Here is a 24,848-nt window from a genome sequence, read left to right on the forward strand (position 1 = left end):
TTGCATCTTGGGCAAGCTTCTTGAAACTTTTTTCTCTCAAACTGACCCATATCTCTGGTACAGCCTGGATGTGCAGGGAGCTCTCTCAGACGTGAGGAATGACTCGGCTATTGGCAGCAAGCTTCTGAAAAGCTGCTGCCCCTCAGCAGATGAACAGATCCTGAGCAAAAGCTATGTGGACCAAAGAGATTTCAGGTGAAGATTGGGTGAACCTTTTATTTTATTTGCTTATATATCCCAAGCTCCTTTATGAAGCTCACATCAAGTTAATATTTCAAACTTTTAGCTAAATTTTTCATACTGACACTATGAAATGATCAGCATCTCCTTGTTCTCATAGCCTTTGTAAATACCTGGCACAGATGAATCCTGAGATGTGTTTTAGCTCACTGTAAAACTCCAAAGCATAACAAGTTCAGCATACTAGAATATTCCAAAGCACTATGGCCCAAATCATTTATGCAGCAAGCAGATGGTGATGACATTTACTTGCTGCTGAACCAGAGCAGACTTCAACTAGTGACCTAGCAGTGTAGGATCATTGCTGCCTACCAGTCCCTGCACCACTCAATCCTCCCACGTAGGACTGGCAGCTCTGGCAGCTGTACAGCCTTTACAACACCTGCTTTAGCTGCCTAGCCCTTCTGAAGAGACAGAGTTCTTGCAGAAACCCATCAGGAAGAGTTTTAAATAAATCCCTGGAATACTAACAAATTGAAAAAGCAGCACTCTGCATTTAATTGCCAGCCTCTAGTCCTCCCACCTCCCTGTGAAAAGGAGCATAAAAAGTAAATAAAATGCGGCATTCGCTTGTTGATGTCAGAAGTGTAATTCAGTTAATACGGCTTCCCACACAGTGCATAAGAACATGTGAATTGCTGAATTCAGGTCTCTCAGCCTGCTTTGTCTATTCTATCTCTTTAATCTATGTACAGTCTGCATTCTCCTTACTCAGCTCCATGGCCAGCACAGTGATGTTGTGCCAAGAAATGTCCTCCCGGTCAAGAGGTCTTGCAGTCATCAGTGCTCCTGATGTAATGTCAACATAAAAGAACCGTCCCGGATCACTGCTCCTGTCAATTGAGTATCTGCAAGAGTACATATTAAAAATATTATGCAACCCTTGTCAAAACCATGTATTATAGCCAACGTAGTACCCCAGCAATGGGAATACTGTCATACGCAGCAGATCCACATTCTTCCACAGCCTAGTTATGTACTCCATTGACTTGTATAGGTACAGAGTGAGATGCTCAAAAAACTAGGAGTTCATGGTGCTAACGGCATTTAACGGTGAGTACTACTTGGATGGAGCTGGAAGACAGGAAGATTTAGAGGAAGAAGCCTCAAAACAAGGCACAGCTCAGCACAGGAACCTCTGCTTTACAGAGAAAATCTGTCAGTGAGGAGTGTGATTTCTTTTACTAAGCAAAATAATTACGCCCTTTCCTTAGGAACAATTCAGACAGGATGAAAATGACTGTACATCAGCTCATTCTCTGGGCACCTAGGCTGATGTGGAGGAACTGTTCCCTTCCTCATGCTTTTGTATTCTGTCCTCCTTCAGGGGAATAAACTCCACCTGCACCCTGGACCATCCTACTGATTGAGCCATGTCAGCGCAAGGGGGATGATGAGTGGCTTTCTCATATCATCCAGGCAGAAAAACAGCTCCCTCGGTGAGGTTGATTCATCATAATTACTGAACCTGCCTGGCCAATATCATGTCAGTTTAATGCTGGGAACAAGCTTCTTGCAACCGTGAGCAGGGGAGTGTGGTGGTACCTGCAGACCAGAAAACTCGGACAGGGAGGCAGCTGACTGACAGGTCTCACTGCTGTACTTGGGCAGAGGGACCATTTCGCAGGGTGTGTAAAATACTCAATACCCTTCACATGCATCACCTTGCTCTTAACAGTAGATGTATGAGTTGCCTTCCTAGCTAACTATGTTAGCATGGTAAGAGATCCTTTGGCAAAAGCCGCACATGCGCCTATGTAAATGCCACAGCCCAGAACAAAGCCCAGGCATATTCTCATTTTTGTTGGTTCTTTCTTCGAAGTTGATGGGAATCGCAAGTATGAGTCATAATGAATGCTGAACAGGGCTCGCTCTTCTGAATTTTCTCCTTTCAGCACAAATGCATTCACCGGAACAAGCATGCCAGCCTGATCTTTATATAGGGACTTATTAAACTGGGATATAAATTACTATTGAGCTGTGTTGTTGGGAAATTCTTTTACATTTTTTTTCAGAAAAATCAAAGAGGGTAAGATGGCAGGTTTGCTTCCCTTTCCTTCCCAGTACTTCCCATCTCTTCTTAAATAAAGAGATTTCTAAAGTATTTGATTTATTTAGGAAATAAGTATGAGTGTTGCTATATTTTGCTATAATAATTATTCTTGTATGAGGGCTATAAAAAGAATTTCTCTCTGACAGTTTAAGGCCAATGAGTATCTGAAATTGAATATGACCTTGTGATTAGTGGTGTGGTATTAATCACTAGTGTCAAGAGGCACAGGTAGAGTTTTGTCTGGATTCTCCATGTAAATTCTGTTAATAATACCTGCTCCTTCACACTCGTTTCCACTGTACTCTTTAGGCAATCTTCCTGAATCACTTAACAATCATGGCATATTTCCAGCCATCAGAATTTCACAGTGTAGGAGTCCAGATACCGGATGCTGGGAAAATGAGGATTTGAGAGTTCCCCCGTATTTAGTGAGCCCTTCTGAAATGTGTCCTGGCTTTTCCATACATGAAAAAACGGCAACAGAAGGGGCCAGGTCACAGTTTTAATTTCAGATGGATTTCAGCTTGTGTCACAAAATACGTATCTGGGATTTTGGTTTTTTATCTTGCTTGCTCTGTGCAAAGTGAATGCAGAGCAAGCCTAAAACATTGCCAGACTGATAATGCATAAATTTGGCATGGATGGAGGAGACCACATGAGAGGCAAGGAGCACTAATTCTTAACATCTGCATTTTAGATAGCATTACAAATAGTATTTATTCTTTTTTTCCCTGTTTTCTCTACCCCAATCATTTACATTTGTACATAATAGGTGTGGGGGAGGAAGGAGGGAGGAAAGAAAGGAAAGTGGGAAGGGAGAAAGATGGGAAGAAAAAGAGGAAGAAATTTGGGAAGGAATGGAGTTACAAAGGAGTCTCTGCATATTTGCAACTTTTTTTTTTTTTTTTAAATATATCTTTGGTGATGCATTCTGTGCTTTATAGAGTGCTGTTTCATCAAGGGTAGTGACTGGAAAGCTCTGAAGAAAACTAAGAAAAACCTCATTAAAAATAACAATGAACACTTCTACCCTCTGATAGTCTGCAGAATTATTCTTACACTACTTTAAGCAGATTAGCACAAAGCTGTTTGCACTGCACTGTTTGGATAATGCTAGACAGTAATCAGCAAAATAGGATGCAAGTGGAAAAAGTTTAGGGTAATGAAATTGTGTTGCAGACAGTATAATACTTAGTTTTATTGAAGAATTTGAGACAGTGTCATGAGAAGTATGATAACCTTATAAAGTAGGTAGAAAAGATAGGTATATTAAGGTAGCAGAGATGAAAAAAATAATTAGAGCAGCAACATAGAAAGCAATATCATTAAGAACAGGCTTTGTGTCTGCTCAGATCTCCTAACTGAAGCCCACAGAGTGGCTCATATAGATTTAACTTCCTTCAAAAACTCCAAATATTTGATGTTTTGACTCCCTCCTGCATTTCCCAGGACTGTTCCTGAACGTAGACAATTCAGAAGGTGGACTGACGCAAGGTTAGGCAAAGAGCAGCGCAACACCCAAAGTGTTTCTTGGATGACAGAAGCAGCCGACCTGCTGGGATTATTAACTTGCAGTCACTCCGACTTTCTGCAGATTGTGAAAATTAGTATGTGGGCTGGCCTTGGAGAAAAACAGTCTTCTCTGATAAACTGGCCTGGCTTGGCAGCCACTATGGAAAAGAGTGCTGTGATCACACAGACCTGCTCCTTTGGCTCCTTGCTGAGTTGCAGCTACAAAGCTCCCATGGCTGTAAATACACCTTTACCTTTATTAACTCCTTATGGGAATATCTAGCTCTGCAGGTTTGACCAGACACTATATAATTTAGTGGTTCATTAATACTTATTAGTATGCATTCAATCTACTCCAAAAGCAGCTGTGTACTTGCGCTGCTGACAAAGGCAGGCTTTGAAACAGAAGGGGGAGAAAGGAGAAGTGAGTTGATTACCTTCCTCTTGGTATGGCAGCAGATTCTCAGCGATGCTGTCAGGTTTTATACCAGTAAAGGCACAAGAGTCTGGGGTTTGTTTTTAATGTACCCTATCAGGACATGCCTGACCAGTTCGTTGCAATGCTAGATGCAGACGTTCTCCATACGACAGAAAAGGCAAGGGTGAGCTCCTGCATTGCTTTGACAGTCGTAGGAGAGCCCCTCAGTGTGTGAGATCTAGTTTGACTAAACCCACTGATGACTACTGCTGGCTAAAAAGAGAGAGTCCCTCCCACCAGTGCTGTTTCAGCCCCATCACCACCCCACCAACCGGACGTACCAGGAGCACTTCTGGGGGAACACACAAAGATAGGACAGACCTGATGGAGTTGTTGGTCACATCGGGGTCCTTGGCAGAAATGGTCTGTATGGTGGTTCCAATCTCCACGTCCTCAGGCACTTCCACAAAGTAGAAGCTGGGCTCGAACACAGGAGGTTCATCTACATCCTCCACATTGATGTGGACGGTGGTGGTGTCACGGAAGGGACCCAGGTTCAGGAACCGCATTTCCAGATGGGGGTTGGCACCCTCTACTTTCAAGGTGTAGCTTTTCTTGCTCTCAAAACTTAAAGGCTGAAGAGAAAAAAAAAATCTGGCATTAGGCACACTGAGCCATATGATTTAGGCCATATGATTTTAATTTTTGGAAGTAAAGGATGGCCTCTAATATAAACTGATGCTTCTTTTTTAAAATAAATCTTTACTATGATTTTTAATCATAAGGGTAACAAAGGTAAATATTTGCAGATGGAGACAAAGCATTGAGTGACAGTAGTATTAGAAATGGCACTGTCTACACTTTTTTTTTTTTTAATTTAACAGTTGAACTGAAAAAGCCAGGAAAAATATTTGCAGATCATTGCAGAATACATATTCTTTCATTCTTCTTGCTGAAATGAAAATTAAAGCAGCCACACCACCATTGCATTGTGATTCACCCAGTGTGTTTCATGCCACTCTGAGGAAAATACAGGCAGAAACAGACAGTACGGGAGCACCTGAAAATAAGGTAAAGATGCAAAGAGTCAGTTCCTCAAAAATAGGTCCTGGTGGCAGGGACAAGGATGCTCACACATGAGGTGGAGGTCCTAGTTAGCATCCTCTTTTGTCCCTGAGCAGATCAGAGTCTTGTCTCCAGAGAGCCCTGTCTGCCAATCTGCTAAAGGGCTCCGGTGGGAGCAGGGGACAGGGTCAGCCTCTTTTGCAGGATCCTGTACCAGTTTTTATAAGTAATCCATCCTTCCTAGAAGTGGGGTTTTTCTCCTTTCAGTAAGTGTCTTAAACACATGTTCACAATCCAGGTGTGCTGAGTGCTAGGATTTGAATCTCTCCCTGCCTAGACAATAGTTTAATTTCAAAGCATTATGAGGTAGTCTGACCTCTTCCTGTGGGAGCTCTTCCACTTTGTATGAAATACTCAAGTATTATTTGAAACAAGGAGTGGGAATGGCTTTTATTCTTTTCTTTCCTGAGATAATGGATAAAGAGGGGGCAGCTTCCTCTGTTAGTAGTTTCATGAATTTTATTTCCTATCTAGATAAAACTACTTACGTGGTGAACATGGATATAGAAATAATTAATGCTGACACTGAACTTTTCAATAAATAAATTTTTCATTTCCCTTCCCTCTTCTTTTCACAGATCCCTGAAGAGAATAGGGCCTTTCCAAAACCCAATTAGAACTAAATGGAGAATTCCATATTTAATGTGCAATTTACCAGTCTCAATAAGAGATGACTAAAAGCATCTGACAAACCAGAATGACAGTATGGAAGGACCAGTCCAACATATACAAAAAATTTTCACCAGATGAAGTACACCTTACAGAGGACACAGTCATACTTTTCAAGCTGCAGTTAGAAGCTACAAGCAATCTCGCTATGGTTAAATGGTCACAACTCTTTACTTGTATAATCTGAGGAGTTTTAATGCTGAAAACCAACACAACTGAATCCCCTTAGCTGGCACAGATCCTGAGCAAGACAAACTTTGTACCAGAAAAGAAATGGCTCAATTCTCAGGGTCGGCCAGTGGGACATATACTCTTTTTGTTACATGAATTGCTTTCAAAATGTGGCTTTATTAGTACATAGGGATTTGAGCATCATGTGTGGAACTATCATGCACAGCCTTGGTTCATTTAGACTACAGTAAGATCACTGCTGTTCCCATCCAACACCTTTGCTTTTCCTATTCAGCTCTTTTTCTTTTTGAAGAACTACAACCAGACTGGGGCAAGGAGATGGGCAGGAAAATAGAGAAGAAGGAGGATGCCAAAGCAACTGGAAGCCAAAGGTGCAAAGATCATTACTGTAGCAGTGAACTCCTCCTTGGCCAGTCATAACCCATCTCTTTTCCGCCCTGTGTGATAGTGCAGCTGGCCAATTCTGCAGCCATGAGATGTGTATTAGTTTAAGCAACATCAGCAGAAGTTTCACATGCTCAGGCATGGCAGGAGTATGTACTATGGGCCTCAAAACACCCCCTGAATTCAGTGGAGGCTTCAGTACTTGTCTACTGCCACAACAGCTTCTTTCTTCAGAAATGGAAACATTGCAGTGACATAAAAAGGCTCACGCTTTCACAGTAAAATTACCAGTACTGATGTCCTGCATAGGAATGCCTGATGAAAGACCGGAGTTCTTGAAATTATAAAACTAAAACTCACTCAGCATTTAGTACATGGGGGTGAGGAATGAAGACTGGAATGGGAACTGGTTTTCTTGTGCTGGGGAGATGATGGTCCAGTGTTACTGGAGATGCTCTGCAGTAATACAGTATGAACTGTGCAACCTGTGGCAGCAGGTACAAACAGATGATCTGAAACTTGCTTCTGCTGCCCTTAGTTCCACTTGGTAAATCAGTGACTACTGCAGGCATAGCACTTGTCAGCAAGGATTTAGCTAGATCTACAAACATATTACCCATTACAGCAGAGTCATTATGGTCTACCAGTTGCATATTTATGCATTGTAAAAAATAGCAATAAAATATATTTACATGACCAAGCAATACTTATTGTCCATCTGGCAAGGAATGTGCAATGCAAAGCTGCCTAAACATATACTAAGAAGGAGGCCATTATATCTCACGGTTTCTCATGTGAAGAAAACTATGTGAGAAACATTGCACATACACTAAAAAGCTAAGTTATAAAAAGAGCAGTTAAATCACAGAAACGCTTAATAACTATAAACCCCAACTGCATTAGGAAAAGACTTAATCACCTAGTTAGAAAAAGTCAGAAAATCAAACAAGTGTGCAAGGTCATCATATTTTTGATGCTCCTGAGTTCAGACACCCTCAGTTTGCTTTGGACTCCTTCATCAGCAACCATGGCTTTCCCTCCTGATCCTCTCATGTGCCAGTGCCTCAGCACCGCTGCCCCACCTCATCAGATTTGTCTTCCGTGGGTGCGTTCAAACCTCTTTCCAACACCGGTCTCATGGGGAGGGCAAGCAGGTTGCCTTCTCCTACGAACCGAGCATGCTGCAAAACACAGCTGAGAGGAAAGGCAACGCATGGAAACCTCTCCTTGTCTTTGTCCACCTTCCCCCAGTGCTGAGACAGGCACCAGGAGGTGTGCCATGCAGGCGGGATTTAGCAAGACCTGCTAAGAGAAAGCGATTGACCGGGCAGTGGCCGGGGAGGAGGGCAGCACGGGGCTCTCCTGGGCGCTGGGCTCCGTGCTGGCTGCGTAACCCACCACCGTCTCATCCGGGCTGTCCTCCTCCGGGGAGGCCGTCACCGGGGTGAGTATCAGCCTCATGGGCAGGGAGCTTCAAAGGAGCTGTAGCTCTTCAGGAGGTGCTCAACATTTTGTGGGGTTAGTGGGCTGAGACAACCGGCCACACCACCACAAGCAGTGGTCTTATCTGTAACTGTAAATCCTGACTTTTTGATGTCCATGATAGAAATGTTAGTTATTTTGTTTGGGAAATCTGTCTAGAAAAATGAAAGTTTTGCTTTCTTTCAAAGAAGATTTCATTCTGGGTTTAGAAATTCTCTCTCCCCCCCCCCTCCCCCATTTTGATATCCTTTTATATCAACACCAGTTGAATTTTTTTTTCTTTTTTTGCTTGAGTGGATCCAAAGGACAACTTTCCCAATATCTGGCTACTGATAATCATAACATTACTAAAAGCTACAGTCATATATAGAATTTTACAAACATTTATGTACAGCAGGTGGTTTGAGCAGTATGTACCTGATGCCAGTACATATCTGGTATGATTGATGCCATAAATTTTTATAACTTCTCCTGACATACATGAACATCTAGTAAAATTGTATTCGTAATAACAAAAGTCAAGCTTATTGACACATTTACTGCAAAGAAACTATTTTCTTTCATCAATAAATAAGTGAAAAATTACATTAGAGTTTGCATTCAACATCTATTTCATTCCAGCAAACATGCTTAACTTTAGAGACTAGTGTGCATAAACAAGAGTTGGAGAAAGGTGACCATAAATACATTCTTAAATGCTTTGCTGTAGGGCATAGAGGCTTGCAGGGTCAAATCTCTCCCATGTGTTGTTCCATTTTAGTGCACAATTTAGTTCCAGGCTATTTAAATGGAGACCATACTTCCTTATTAGTACACTAGATATGCTTAGGCAGAAATATGGTTACAATTTCATAACCTAGAAACAGAGTTGAACTTGTAGCATTTATGTAAGATTGTAGAATAAATATCCTATAGCAGGGAGTCTAAGCAAAATACTCGATGCCTTTCTGCATAGCCTGGGGTACAGAGTACAAGCAGTTTCACAGCTGCCATTTTAGAGACAGCTTCTAGCCTAATTAGCATTTATGGATCTTCAAGCAGCAATTAAAAAAAAAACTGCCTGGGTTTTATTGGTTTATAAATAATTCTAAGGCATGCTTTATTATTGTTTGTGGGACACCGGAGTGAAAAATGTGTACAGTTCAAATGCAAATATTGATCTAATTTCTTGCATTGTAGGATAATTAAGCTACAGAGAATATTTAAATAGATAAATAGTGAATCAGAACATTCCTTCGGTGGGAAAAGACATGTTTATGCTAATGCTGTCCCCACTTTTTAAAGGTTGCTCCTAGGAACACAGTCTGCTTTCATATTTTAGCAATGAATGTTAAAGAAATTGTGTTTTATAGCAGGAAAGGGGCTGCTGTCATGTAATGGGAACCAAGTTGCTACAGGCATAAGGGAATATTGCACACATAAAATGTAACCAGGACCATTAGCCATATAAATTACTATAAAAAGGAAACTTTACTACCTTTCTTACAGTTATGATGCCAACTTGGTAATTAGGATCAGTGTTAATATCAAAGACATCCAGTCCATCTCCATCCACAAGGCTATACTTCATCTCCGCATTAATGCCTTCATCCAGGTCTTTAGCAACCACACGGCCCACAGTGGAGCTGACGGGAGCGGACTCCAGCACACTCATCTGATAATGCTCTGGCACAAGCAGCAGAGAGGGAGAAGGGAGCAAAAAACAGGCTGTGAAAAGGAACCAAAAACTGCACAACGATGCAAAGAGTGGATCAGGGCAGACCACAATACTGCGCAGCCTGCAGGGAGTCTCTAGTACCTTTCCCAAAGCTGCAACACCAGTGTGATTTCCCTTAAAAAGCCACAGCCCAACTGAATTGCCTGGGAAATTTTTATTTAGGTGTTTGTCATATCAACAGGTTTGTTCAACGAGTTCTTTTCAAAACAGCAATATACCTGAAAATGGGAACTTCAACTAGAAAAATAGGGCAATTAACACCAGTGCTGTTGCAGCCATGATATAAAGCAAGATATGAAACAGATTTAATAGGACAAGCACCTTTTACTAGTTCGGCTTGTACAGAGGGAATAAATACACAAGTTTTGAGGACCACAAATCCTTTCTCAAATCTGTTACAAACTTCTTTTCAGCCCTGAACAAGGGATTGAGAGCTCAGAAGCTTGCCAGTTTCTTCCAAATTTACCAGTTTTACTCTATTAAAATATACTACCTCTCCCTACAAACCCTGTCTTGAGCACATTTGGTGCATCACTAATTTGCTTAGCAGCAAGCCTGGGGAAAGAGAGTGCTGCTATTTTAAAAGTGTGTTTTAAAAATATAAATGTTGTATCTAAAATAGTTCTCTGCCATCATACTTTATGTTCCACCCTTCCTTGCTGCACTCTCTCTGATGACTCCACCAATTATTGAGCTTTGTAAGGCAGAATAACACCAAGGATGGGGTTTGATCTATTGTCATATTTCTTAATCAAGGGTTTTATATCAAACAGATACAATTCATGCCACTTTCAAAACAGGATTGGTAATGGTATGTTCAACAAGTTGCTCTGACAGAAGAAGAAAAGTGGAAGTTGAGGCTTCTTGCTGATCTTAGTGGAGTGCTTTGATTTAGCAGTGCAACATGCAGAAGCAGATGGAGAAGAAGAATAGGAACAAAAAGAACTGCAGGAGTTTTCATTTCTCAGCTAGATGAGAAAGATGGCAAAACCAAACTGGCTTGAGACTGATCTACACCACCAGAAGAATCAGCTTTCTTTCTAAAAAAAAATAGTATAACCTTTGAAAGATTTAGTTCAATCAAACCTGAAAAGATTCTTTCGAATTTTTAACAGCAATATAGAATTATGTAGATAAATTTGATCTAAAAATTTTTAAAAAGAAAGAGCAAAATATTGCAAACCTTGCTTTGAGACTCACTTTTGTAAATACAAAGTAACTTTTCTGATAACAATGGAGTTGCCTATTTTTGCATGCCATTAACTGTGGCTGTTGTTACATATCTTAGGGTTTAACTATATATTGCCAAGATTTAGGTGAACCTTTCCTGGAGAGCAATCTGTATGACAATGCACTCTATACTGGCAGCACAGCTACCAGATGCTCCCCTACAGTGGCCTGGCTGGAGTGTTGAATGAATTATCTTTCAACTTCAACCACCGCCACATGTGCCTGATTTGACAGACATCCGTTTGGAGATAGGGTGAAAAGAGGATCAGGGCAGCAATTAGCAGCCAAAGGCAATGGCCATGAGCAGTCTAGGAACACAAAAGATCTCCTCCTTTCCTTTTTCTGTAAATTTTCCACCCTTTAAAAAGTGTTGTTTTTGATGATTTTGGAGGTCAGACACCTTTTCTGAAAGACAAGGTGGTAAATGCTCCATTTGGACATTTTTCTGAAGGAAAGTTCCTTCATCAATCTGAAATTCTGCCCATCTCTAATTGTCACTATCCTGAGTTTGAAAATGGCTGTAATGAGAGCAAAGAGCAGCTGTACAACTCAGCCAACTCTTTCTGCCTGTCCTGGCGCAGCAGGTACTCACTCTGTGGAAATCTGGGTGGGTTGTCATTGACATCAGAGAGGGTGATGTTGACTGTGGTTGTTCCAGCTAATCCTCCCAGCTGTCCACCCATATCCTTGGCCTGGATAATCACTTCGTAATATTCTTTTGCTTCTCGGTCCATGTTCATTAGAGCTGTTCTAATTAAGCCTGAAATTGAAGGGGAAATGGGGGTTTGGGAACAAAAGAAACGACAGTTAAGGAGTACACAAAAAAGGTGGAGTGTTCTCGTTCCTGTGTCGTATTCCCCATGTCAGGAATGAGACCAGACTCCGCATTCAGTCTCACCTTTCCTGGCAGAGTAAAACTCACCCAAATTAAATGCAGCTTAACAGAAGGCATGAATTTTAAAGAAGCCCAGTTAAAATGCATCAGCTCTGGGGCAGGCTGCCTGTTCAAAATTAAAATGTTGCCTTCCAAGGGAGCTGGAAAGGCGTTTCGGGAACAGAGTGCTGTGTCCGCACGAAAGGTGGGAGTGATGTGATTAGTTAAAAGAGGGAGCAAGACCAGTTTTCCAGAGCGTCCCTACCCACGCGGTCCTGGAGGCAACCTGGCATAAGCGCCCGGGCTTCGCTCGGGTCCTTCGGGACCCACGCCGGGGACTCCGAGAGCAGGCTTTGGGGAGATATAGCGCTGGGTCGGGCAGGTTGCTCCCGCCCCGGGGGGGCGGCGGGAGGTGGCCCCGCTCCCCCCGCCCTGCGGAGCGTCCCTTTCCTTGGGGGTAACACTACTGCGAGAGGACATGAGGTGGCAGCAACACTTCTCTTATGGAGGCTGCGAGGCGCCGGCCCGGGCAGCGCTGCCGGCGCCGCCGGGGAAGCGGCTCCCGCCGCTACCCGCATCCGCAGCCTCCGGGTTCCCGCCTGCGGCACCGGCCTGGCCTCGCCCGAGCTTCTCGGGTGTCTGCCTCAGGGCTGGGAACCTCCTCTGGCTTTTTCCTCGGCCGTCAGGGCGGCTGGCAAACGCGCTCCTTCCCTTTCCCCACGGCCGCCCGCATTGAATCCCGCCCTTCCCTATGTCCGTCTGCCGGGACGGCGGCGCGCAGGCCTGCGTTTCAGAGCTGTCAGACCCCCAGTACTCCCAGTACGACCCGTTCCTCACGCCTTCAGCACCTCTTTGCCCACAGCTGTGCGGGCGGCTTGCTCCTCTGCGGCACGCCGGCCGTGCGTGGCCGGTCAACAGGCTGCTCGACAGCCCCAGGGTCCCTGAGCAGGAGAGCAGCAGTGGCTGGGGATGCAGCCCAGGGCATGTGCTGCCGGGGACAACTTTTAGGGCACTAAGGGCCCCGTGACGCGCTCGGGCTGCCCTCCCGTGGGGGGGCAAATACGTGTCAGCCCCAGGCACCGTCCCAGTCACACGGCTCAACATGCAGTACTTGCACATCAGGACACTATTAACTTGAGTGATCTGCGTTTAGTCTTTATTTTTAGCAGAAAGACAATGTATGGGTTTAATAAAAAAGCAGTAAAAAGATATTGCGGTGGCAATTATCACTGTATGTAGAAGGGAAGAAATAGTGACCAGTACCGAACAATTCGCAGTGCATTATTTTAATCTTGTTACCGGGAGTCCTTAAGAGTCTCATCCTGCAAAGTTGAGTGACTCCCATGAAGTGCTGTAGCTCCTTAACTCCCATAGATATAAATAAGATATGAAAACGCTTAGCATTTTGGGAAGTATTTTCTCCATATACAAATACTTTGTAAGGAATTGCCACTCTTGGCTTGGCCTTAACACAGAACAGGCTAGATCTAAAAAAAGACGTCAGTGCCTAAAAGCCAGGCTCTGCCATGCCTATGTTTGGGGCCTCTGGTCCCTAGAGGAGGCCAGTCCAGGACACCAGGACTCAGAGCCAGGGCGGGATTCATGCTCCTCCAAAAGGGACCCAGAGGAGCAGCCATGCTGAGCAGGGAGCCTCCGATGCTGCTGCACACAACTGGTCGGCAAGGAAACGCTGAGGATGGTGATGAACCTTAAAACCTTATGGGAAAGGCTCAGATCCCAAAATAAAGGTGCTGATACCATTTCTTTCACCAAACTGCGTGAGGTTTGCTCTCTTAAAAAAAGTAGTAAAGAGCAGAGGTGATGTCCTTTCTTTTCTATAACAGCCAGATGGTTTCTTGGGAAGTGGGAGACTCAGGGGCCTTTGTCTACTCCACCTGAGGGGATTTAAATCAATGTTTTTCTGCCTTCTAGGGGAATATGATCTTGGACAGGCTGTAAAGGTATTCTGGAAAAAGGGAGAAGGAGGCTCTCGGCTTTCCTTTGAAGTTGTGCCTTCACATATACATTCATTCAGCATCTGTGAGGCCAAGGACAGAACAGGAACAGGAGCACACTCCTGGAACCAAGAGCTTGTGTCGGTAGGTGAAGGATAAGGACCCCAAATGCTTCTAGCAGTGGAGTGTACTGAAATGGGTTGCCCGCTGTTGGTGCTTTAATCACTACCCATCAATATAAAAGAGCTGGTGATTGTTTATGCTCTCGCTCTGTTTTAGAAGAATGTGAGGGCTGCAATTGCATTTTGTGGGTTACCAAATCCTGCAGGTGGATTTGCACTGGGGAAGCTGGTTAGAGTTCTGTGCCTGTGATGGGGAAACAGTTTCTGGCTCACAACTGCGCTTAGCCTAAACAGGTGACCTGTTGCCTGCTTGTAAAGGCTGAGGCAGCTCTGGACATGTCCAGAGATGCACGTCTAAGTGACTGGGAAATTAATAAATGGAGAGAAAGACCTTTTCTGGGTTAAATACCAATCAAGTACACGATTTTGGACTTAAGGGCCTATCTTCTGTCTAAGTTGTACTCTAGCAGTTAATCTGTGCTGGATCTGACACTGAATATTGCTGCTTTGCTTTCTTAGAAATCATTCAGTACTTAGCCAATCTGTGATTATGCCCTCATTTGTCTGTGGTTGATAACCTCATTACAAAATGAACATTACTGTTTTATTTATATTGTAAAGAGCTGAGGAAATAACATGCCATGTACAAGTTCGTCTTTGGCTAGACCACCTACTCCATAAACTGCTAACTTTCAGAAGTATATTATGCAGTCTTTTTTCTATTTTGTCCCCCAGGGCTCAGCAGTGACTATCATCTCATGAGTTTCTGACCTTAGCACTGCAGATGCCCTTTAGAAACTGTCAAAACCTGTCAGATTCCTCTTTTGGATATAAACCTTGGATATACACAGAAAAAGAGAGAGAGAAAGCAAGCAAAACAGAGAGGATGTCCTATAGATAAGTTTAAGGTTATTAACAAGAACACCCTTAGGTAAAACTACTCCAGATAACTATCCTTTAGCTTGCACTTTGCAGTCCTGGTTGGTTCATAGATTGCTTTTTTCCACTAAGCCTTGTTACCAGCTAGATGTGCTGAAGACATTGTTGCAATGATAAAAGCCAACACCAGTATTTACAGCACCAAACCCACCCAGCTCCTGAGCTGCAGAATATGGTCATTTAGATGAATATATGACTGCAGAAAGCATGTCCTTCTTCTGGAGCTCATTACCACAGCCTTGCTTTAACCCTCTCACAGTGCTGCTCTATCTTGGCTCCAAGACATAGAAATATGTTGCTCTGACCACAGAGAAACTGCTTGCCTTTTTTCCGTCTGCTTGAAACTTTTTTCTTTTGGTTTTAACACTGCCTCATTCCGTGATGAAATAACATACCTGTCCGAGAGTCCACAGAAAAATATGGTTGTCCTTGGAGAATACTGTACACTACTCTTGCGCTGTTCCCATAGGTTGGGTCATCAGCATCTGTTGCTGTCACCTGGATAACAGAGGTGCCTGACAAAAAAAACCCAGCAGGTAAGACCTTGTGGGAAAAAATGCTGGCCTGAAAAGTACACAGTTCAAAAATAAATTGAAAGGCCCAACAAGAGCTTTCCCACACTGAACTTCTTCATTTGATGCTCATAGTGCTTGCACTTATTGCTCATACTCATATCTCATTAGCAGTAAAGGAATTAATAGGCATAAATTCATCAGGCATCTGTAAGAAGATATAAAAGAGCAAGTACTCTGTGGACCACAGTTACAGATTTGCTGATCTAACAGCACTTTGTTACAGTTTGAAGAGAGCTGGTAGTTAAATACTGCTTGCTTCTCTTCCCCTTTTCTTGATTTTAACTATTATTTAAAGACAGCTCAAATAAGATCTATAGCTATGCTGACATAAATCATGAACTGCTATAGTGGGCATATGGATGCTGTATGTTGAGTAAGGGATGGAAATTGTACACAAATAGTGAGCGTGAAGGGATGTACCTCTGAAATAATCTCCCTGTGGGATTGCAGTTTACATTGAATGGCCTAGAGATTATACCCTGCTGAAGTGCCTTTTGCAACCCGCACAGATGCATATATATTTCTTTTCTTCAATTGGTTTTCAAGGTCTGCTTCCTCTGAAGCTAATAATGGCTTGCAGGTGATGTAATTTATCAAGAACAAGGAGAAGGTAAGGCATAACTGTTTGAAATATATGTGAGTTTTGACTCCTTAAAATGTCAGACAATGCCTTTATGAATGTATCTAGCCTTCTACATAATGTTTTGTGTTAGAAACAAATCCAGTGCTATTAGATACGCACTGGAAAATAAAGCTGAATTCAAGCTAGCCATTACCATTAAGAAACATTATTTCTGAATGGAACTTTTGTATTTGATGCCTGTCTCTAGCTTTATGTCAACATAATATCGAAGAATGAGAAGTTGAAGCATATCTGTAACTTCAAGACATGAGATTTATATGGTATTATTATCTCTCTAATGATGTCACAGAGCCAAAAAGCAATAAGCAACTCCAAAAGAAAGAAAAAAGTCCAGAAAAACAGTATTTTATGTGACTATTGGATTTGTTATATGGAAGTGGTTTCTCCTGACTTGTGTAGGTAGGAAGGCTGCTGTTTGTCTTCTGCATTGCAATAACAGGACTGTCTTTGACATGATCCCATTCTCTGAAAGTGGAGAGCAAACACTACTGGAATATTGGGATCCACTGAACTGTGTTTAGTGCAGGCTTACACGGATTAGAAGGAGCAAAGGTGCTAGTAATTGTTGTCATGTCTCCATGATTTCAAGGGCTCCTGGATATTATTTCAGCTCTCAGTATGAACTAGAATAGGTTCCTAAAATTGTGTTATTTTCTGGATGTCAATGGTTGTCTAACGGTCATTACTATGGCTACCATCTGATGGCAAGCGAGAAGGGGCACTACGTTACTGCAAGTTGTCTGAGGATGGCATGTTCGAATGACATCTTTTTTCAGCCCTTCTGCTTCCCTTGGCATGTTTTCTTTCAGAGGGGCCCAGCTGATGGTGATGTAAAGCCTGCTATCCCTCTTCTGCGGCAGTCAGGCACCCCGGGGAAAGCTCTCCTGTCCTGCAGCTCTTGCGCAACGGGCAAAAGCTAGAGTCCAAGGAGTCAGGAAATTTATGTTTTGGTGACCATCTCCAATTTGCATATAGGGAGAAGAGACTCCACAAAATCTGCCTTACCCACAGGTGACATTTCTGGAACAGAGGCTACATAAGGTCCATCCAGGAACTTGGGTTCATTGTCATTGATGTCTTGGATTTTGATGATGAACTCCGACTCTGGTTCCATCGGCCGGCCTGTTCGCCTGTCCAGAGCCTGCGCTCTGAGGGTGTACTGTGACCTTTCTTCCCGGTCCAGTCGCTGAATGGCATGAATGTCCCCTGTCGTATCATCAATTGTAAACACAATGCCAGCTCCCTCTCCTGAGAGGATGTATTTGATCGAACCGTCTCCCCTGTCCATGTCAGAGTGGAGCTGTGGAAAGGAATGGGATTCAATTAGACCATGAGCTGGGCAAGCAGCTGCTGAGAAACTTGAAGCATGTGAGCATCCTGAGGATTTTGGTCTCACTGTTGGGACTCACAAGCTGGTTTTAATGAACTTGTTTTGCTGAAAGAGGCAAATACTCACTAAAGTCTGTATCACAGAGTTGCAATTAGAAACCTTCTCCTGTCTTCCCATTTCTGCACCCACAGCTGTGCCAGAAGAAAAGGCAGAGACTCCTGAACAGGAACAGGCTCTGTGCCTTTTTGAAATCTTCCTCCACACAATAATTATCTCTTGCTTGCTTGCAATGGCCATTGAGAAGGACTCACTGCCAGGCTTGGGATAAGGTGAGGTCAGCAAAACTGCAGGCTATGCTTGCTCACATGGCTTAAGAGGAGTCAGATATTCCAGGGGTAGCATAATGTTGGGGCAGATAAGGCAAATCTGTTTGGGATCAAGGGGAAAGCAGGATGGGAGAGCTACTGAGTAATGGTGTCGTGGTTTAACCCCAGCCAGCAACTAAACACCACGCAGCCACTCACTCACTCCCCCCCAACCAGTGGGATGGGGGAGAAAATTGGGAAAAGAAGCAAAACCCGTGGGTTGAGATAAGAATGGTTTAATAGAACAGAAAAGAAGAAACTAATAATGATAATGATAACACTAATAAAATGACAACAGCAATAATGAAAGGATTGGAATGTACAAATGATGCGCAGTGCAATTGCTCACCACCCGCCGACCGACACCCCGCCAGTCCCCGAGCGGCGAATCCCTGCCCCCACTTCCCCGTTCCTATACTAGATGGGACGTCCCATGGTATGGAATACACCGTTGGCCAGTTTGGGTCAGGTGCCCTGGCTGTGTCCTGTGCCAACTTCTTGTGCCCCTCCAGCTTTCTCACTGGCTGGGCATGAGAAGCTGAAAAATCCTTGACGTTAGTCTAAACACTACTGAGCAACAACTGAAAACATCAGTGTGTTATCAACATTCTTCGCATACTGAACTCAAAACATAGCACTGTACCAGCTAATAGGAAGACAGTTAACTCTATCCCAGCTGAAACCAGGACAAATGGTCATGATTCAGAAATTTTTTTTTTTTTTTCATGAAAATTTTAGCAATAAAAAGTAGGCTGGATCCTTTGGATCCTTACATCTTCAGGAAAGAATTACAGTCGAAAAGTAGGTAAGGTAAGCAGCGAGGAACATTTGATCGTGTCCATGGCAGACTATAGAGATGAGAGGCATCCCAGATTTTCTAGGGAATTAGCAAATGGATTTATTGCATGACTGCTAATTAGTTCTGAGCCGCCACAGATAGCTGTGAATGCAACAGAACAGAAGAAAAGTAAATGCAGTGCTAATTATCCTCTAAAACAGAGAAACAAATCATCCTGGGGACTACCATTCTGTTAAACACCTGGTTCCCATGAAATACTGGAATGACTATCAAAAGACAAACAAATCACTTAATTTCACTCACACTATGAAGATACTTAACAGTATGCTCAAACTTCCATGCTTTTGAGGAATAGAGCATAAAGACCAATGCCCAGAGGTGGTATTGGTTCAGTCCCAGAAGACAGGAAGGCAATAGACTTAAGGTGCAATAATCAAAATGAGATTTTCAAGAATGGTTCAGGTGTGAATACTGTTTTCCAGTGTGATTATAATTTTGAGAGATGAATGAAGAATAGATAAATAATTAAAAAAAAAGTGGTCAAAGTGGGCTGGATTCAGTTAAGCACATTTTAAAATGCATATATGAGCTAATTATCTCAAGAAATATGGTCAGAATTAAGTGTGTGTTTAATGCTTTGGTGAGCTCAAAGGGCATATGGGAATAATTGTGGAAGATGGGGCCAAACAGAGGTAAATATTTGTACTGGAGAGAAAAATCTCGGAATAATAAGCCAAATATATGAACACAGGATTGGTAGGATTTGAAGAAAGAATGCAAATAGAAATGGATAATCTGTGTGGAAAAGCAGAAGTCAAACTTGATGCATTTGAGTACAGGCTATTCTCTCAAGAAAGAAAGAAGAAGTCTCATCTCTGAGCTATTTAAAAACACACTGAAAACTATACAATAACTTATCACATCGGAAAAAAGTTTTATAGGGATGTGGACAAATTGGCTTATCTGACCTAAGCATTTCTAATGCCAGTTGACCAGCTCTTCAGCTGTTTTAGGGCACATGTTCCCATTGACTTGGGAGCTGAAAGACCATTTCCCCAGTGAAGGGTCTGGTTGGAAGATGCTCATTCTCTGGAGGTTGTTTTCCTTACTAGCCTCTCAGCGTGCAGCACATGACCTATGCAAAACTTGGGCCTACTCCTGATTTTAGGGTAAGACAGATTTCAGCTGAGGTGGGATCTATATGTGTTTCTACGGCATGTCCCACCCTGCAGACAGATCTGTATGTAGGTTGCTCATCGACTCTTGATGTCTGCTAGGACGCCAAGTGTTAAGGGCAGCAGCACTGCAAAGTGGCTGCAAGAGCTGGAGGTGCAGATTGTGACAACTGCCTTGTCAGGTCACTGATATTTCATTTCATCGCTTTGCCACTGGTCTCTGCAGTGGCTACTGCATCTGAGAGACATCGGTCCTTTGGAGGAAGGCAGCTCTCAGGTGATGTATCAGCTAAATGGAGGAAGAACAAGCCCAGAAAAATTTGGCAGTGGCAAACAGTTAAATTTAGATGACTGCCATGTGTATTAATTCACATGCAGGCGCCAGGACTGCAAACTGGCATATCTTCAGGAAACACCATCTTGTGATTAATTTAAAAAAAGACAGTGGTTGTCGTTATTTACCCTAAACACCCATAACTCAGAGATTATCACTGTAGGAGCTAGTAAACAGGATGCTTCCAGAAGGAGGACACTATTATAGCTTTTCTAATTGATTCCGAACCACTAAGCTACATCTTGGGCATTTGTTTTAGTGCATCAGTGCATCAGTGAGAGAATGCAGCTGCTGAGACAGATACAGATGTTAGACCTGATTGGGGAATTAGAGTTGGACTTGATGGAAGAAAATGTGTTTTGGAACATCAACAAGTCCTCATTAAATAAGAAAAAGGAAAGAAAAAGAAAGAAGTCAAAGTCAAATTCAAAGTCAAAGCAAAGGCAAAGGCATAGAAAAATGAAAAAAGAAATAGAAACAGGAAAAGAAATAGAAAAAAAGGAAAAAAGAAAAAGAGAAAGGGAAAGAAAAAGAAAAAGGGAAAGAAAAAGAAAAAGAAAAAAGAAAAAGAAAAAGAAAAAGAAAAAGAAAAAGAAAAAAGAAAAAGAGAAAGGGAAAGAAAAAGAAAAAGAAAAAGAAAAAGAGAAAAGAAAAAGGAAAGGGAAAGAAAAAGAAAAAGAAAAAGAAAAAGAGAAAAGAAAAAGGAAAGGGAAAGAAAAAGAAAAAGAAAAAGAAAAAGGGAAAGGGAAAGGGAAAGAAAAAGAAAAAGAAAAAGAAAAAAGAAAAAGGGAAAGAAAAAGAAAAAGAAAAAGAAAAAAGAAAAAGAAAAAGGGAAAGAAAAAGAAAAAGAAAAAGGGAAAGAAAAAGAAAAAAGAAAAAAAAGAAAAAGAAAAAGGGAAAGAAAAAGAAAAAAGAAAAAAGAAAAAGAAAAAGGGAAAGAAAAAGAAAAAAGAAAAAAAAGAAAGAAGAAAGCATCTTTTAAAATAGCAGAAGGTGTTTGGGAAATTCAAAAGACTTAGAAGATACTGAATCCAAATCATGGGTTAAATTACACCTTCTGTCCAAAGCCCTATTTGGAAGGAATGCAGTTGTGTAGGGAGCAAACAAGGCATGAACATGGCACACTAATAAGAATTTGGGAGTACAAGAGGATCTCTGTCTAACTGTGATTTGTTAAAAACATTGGGTTTTTACCAAGGCTAGGCAGTAAGAAACGCTAGCAGCACTTTTGCAGCTTCTCGTATAACCTGCTTTTTCTAGACAAAGCAAAGAAGAGCATAAAAGACATAATACTACCAGACTGCAATAAATCTGAAAGAATTTGGTGTCTGAAGGGACTGAAGCTCACATCAAACTCAATATGAAGATGCTGCAGTTTGGGGTGTATGTAGAAGTCACTGTATTGGAAAGGTGATCCAGTTTTAAATTGGCTCTGTTTTATGGGTGGTGCAATAAATTGTGCTGCCATGTGGCTGACACAGAAGTAGGAGGAATTAATTTGTACTTTCTCCTCCATATTAAGGAATGGACTACAGGAGGAACAAAGCCGGTAACTCCTGAGAAATTGTTAACTGTGTCAACCTGGGTTGCTTTTTTTGATGAGGACAGTATAAAAGATTAAGGAGGCTACATCTGCATCTGAACGACACATTTCCCGGCAAAGGGCACGTGGAAGAGAGCGGTGCTGCCAAGGGCAGCTCAGGGGAGGACTCGTGCAGCTCCACTAACTGGGCTGTGAATCCATCCTTGACGTGCTCTCCCTTTACCTCCAGGGAGGTAGCACCTGCAGGGGATTTTTGCGAGGATGCATGAGTAAGTTGGCTTGATCTGCAGTGATAGTCTGTAGAAAGAATGCATTTTATTCACTCATTCAGCTGCTGTGGTTCAAATGCCTCTTTCCTTTGAAACAGGGTTAGGGAGTCTCCAGCACAGCAAAGTGGTGAAGTCTGTCCCCAGTTCAATTACTGATGCAGGTTAGGCTGCTGGATGAATGTGGAAAATACCTGCTGTAGCAAATGTGGGGTCTTTGGTTTCCTATTAGCCAATAATGGCTACCTCTAGGAAAGTTGAAGCCTCGTACTTATCTGTGACAGGACCAGGAACCCTCTGAAGCTAAAATACTTTAAATTAGGATCATGAACACTGGAGAAAAGCAAAAATTGTACTGACTTCACCTCAGGAAGTTTCTTTTCATTTCCCTGTCCAGAAGATATTTTGCACCTTGCCTTACAGCTACATAGGAAAGTATATTTTTCATAGCAGCCTTGAAAAATCATATTAGGCAAGCCTGGACCTGTGGTTCAAGTCAAGGTGCTTTTTGGGTTGCTCCAGTCATACATAGCTAACCAGAAACAGCCATACAAGAGCATCAGAAGAACCCCCGTCTTATGGGAAGCCTTTAGACTTCAAAGTAAAGACAACTGGACCTACGCTGCGCACTCTTTCTCCTGACACGGCCTTGGAGAGGGCAGAAGGATAAAAGCAAGGCCTGGCGAGTGGGATGTTTCAGGGTGTTGTGGGTGGTATCGGTCAGAAGAGGCTCTGCCTGGCCAGGCCTGGGACCCGGGGCCGCTGGCAGGGCTGGTGCCAGCAGCGAGCCGTAGGCTGGGAGTCCTGCGCCTCCGCCCCGCTCCGCACAAGCCCTGCCAGGGCTATTTCTGAGTCGGCCTGGGGTGACTCGGGCTGAAAAACTTCTGGCCTGCCAGAACAATTAATTCAGCCCACAGCCTGTTCCCTGCTGACCCCTTCACTAAGTATCCCTAAGACACAGGCAGCGTGCACACAGGCAGGGCGATGAATCGTGGTGGGCTGCAGCTTCTCCCGAGAGCCTGTGCCGTCAGCCGTATGAGAGGAGGGGAAGCCTTTCCCCGCCGGCAGCCCCCGCCGCGTTCATCCCACTGCTTGGCTGGCTGCTCTGCGCCCAGCTCAGGGATGGGAGAGGACGAAATGTTGGACCCCCAGAGGCCCATTTTGGCAGTGGAGTTCCCTGGTGTCTGGCCTACGCGGAGCGGTGCAGAGCGGGGAGGCCTTCAGAGAGATCCAGCCATGTTAGCTCAGCAGCGCGTAGGGCTAATTGGCCCTGTTAACCGTGGGAGCTAATTAGCCCTTGCGCGCCCCTGTGCTAACGCAGCCGCGGCGTAGGCGGTCCTGGAGAGAGCTCACTTGCTGCAGCTTGGGCCTTTGTGTGGCGGACACAGACCATGAAGGGTCGTCTCTTCGTCCCCCTGTCCAGCAGAGCTGAGCGGCAGTGAGCTCGAGAGCACTGCCAACCGCGCCAAGTTTTTGTGCTCCTAATGACACTGTCAAGTCTGAAACAAAGAGGAGTCGGTTTCTTCCAGTACTTGTTTTAGCTAAAATTCAGCTCACAGTGCAAGTCTGGAGTCGTTTCAGATGAAACTGAGTATGTGAAATAATGTGTCTGGCCCTTGTTCCAAAGATGGGAATTGCATGAAAACAAATATTAATTTCTTTAATCAATAGAGATATCAAGAGCTGAAAAGCTAGGTGCAGAGATGAATGAAGACTAATGAGGTCTCATTTGGCGGCAATCACTAGTAATGCCATTGCTGTGGGAGGAAGGAGAGCACATCTTGCTGTCAGTCACACAGGGATAAATCAGGAGGAGGTCTTTTGAAGCCCATGGATTCATTTTCATTTATACTGGTGTGACTGAGGGCACAGTTTAGCTCTGTGGGGTTGTAGAATGATAAATACAAGTCCAAAATGGGCCTCTGGATATATGATTCTTTTTTTCTTTTTTTTTTTTTTTTTTTTTCCTGCAGATGCATAGCTTGGAAGGAAAGAAGGAGCCTTGATCATGTAAAAATAAGCAATGAAATTTGAAGGCATTGTTTACTGACATCCTTTCTTAGTTCTTAATTTTTCATATCTACCTATATCTAGTCTGTACTCATCATAGTGGTATCTGATATTCTAGGCATGTAAAATCTTAACTGTATTGTTCAAACACTTAAGCACACTAACTCTCCCCCTCCTCACTTTTTCCAGATTTATCACCTTGGTGTAGACTAGAAGCAAACTTGGTGCTGACCATAATCCTTGGAATAACAGGATCAATACTTTAAATAATTCAGAGTCTTTAAAAACAGTCAGAAAACAAAAAAAGGAGGATGCTCATAGTGAGGCAGATTGTGATGGCAGACATCACTGGTCTGATTTCCATTAGCTTGTTCCTAAAGGAGCTACAGAAAAGTGAATGCAAAATACTACCAAGTAGATGGAGTGAGCTTAGGGATATCTGTACTGATGTGAGGGTTCTTGGGGTATAAGGGATCAAAAAATAGGACCCTTCATGGTTGGATTTAATGAGCTGTCCCTCTACCCTTCTAGATCTGGAGCAACTTCTCTGTATTCCACCAAATTAATCTGAGGTCAGGCTGTGGTAAGCAAGAAGATACTCTGACCCTAGACATTTGCAGAAAACAAAAATTGAAATGTCAGTTTTCAAGAGAAACTGGCTATTTAATTTGATTGTGAATTTCAGCTTCCAGCTGACTTGATCACAGACAGAAACATGATCACGAACTCTTCCTTTCTTTCCTAATCCTCATATGTCAATATAACCTTGCTTTGCCTTGACATTGTAGGAGTCCCTGGAAAGATCACTGCAGATTTTCTAACACTAACTCAATTACAGATGACGATTGATGCAGCAGATCTCTTTGAAATAGGCAAATATATTGACAGCCCCTTGA

General features: G+C 42.9%; 1 protein-coding gene across 2 annotated transcripts in view; it reads right to left on the reverse strand.

Annotated features, from left to right (window-relative positions):
* The window catches only part of CDH20 (cadherin 20), a 121,241-nt gene that overhangs the window by 13,410 nt on the left and 82,983 nt on the right, over positions 1-24,848 (reverse strand). For both annotated transcript variants that reach the window (XM_052780892.1, XM_052780902.1), the window contains exons 3-8: positions 17,136-17,430; positions 15,308-15,427; positions 11,615-11,782; positions 9,553-9,740; positions 4,605-4,858; positions 952-1,088 (exon numbers count right to left, since the gene is read on the reverse strand). In XM_052780892.1, coding sequence (XP_052636852.1) covers positions 952-1,088; positions 4,605-4,858; positions 9,553-9,740; positions 11,615-11,782; positions 15,308-15,427; positions 17,136-17,430 — 1,162 coding nt within the window. The remainder of the gene's footprint in view (positions 1-951; positions 1,089-4,604; positions 4,859-9,552; positions 9,741-11,614; positions 11,783-15,307; positions 15,428-17,135; positions 17,431-24,848) is intronic.

Source organism: Harpia harpyja, chromosome 1, assembly GCF_026419915.1.
Source record: "Harpia harpyja isolate bHarHar1 chromosome 1, bHarHar1 primary haplotype, whole genome shotgun sequence".
Taxonomy (NCBI): domain Eukaryota; kingdom Metazoa; phylum Chordata; class Aves; order Accipitriformes; family Accipitridae; genus Harpia; species Harpia harpyja.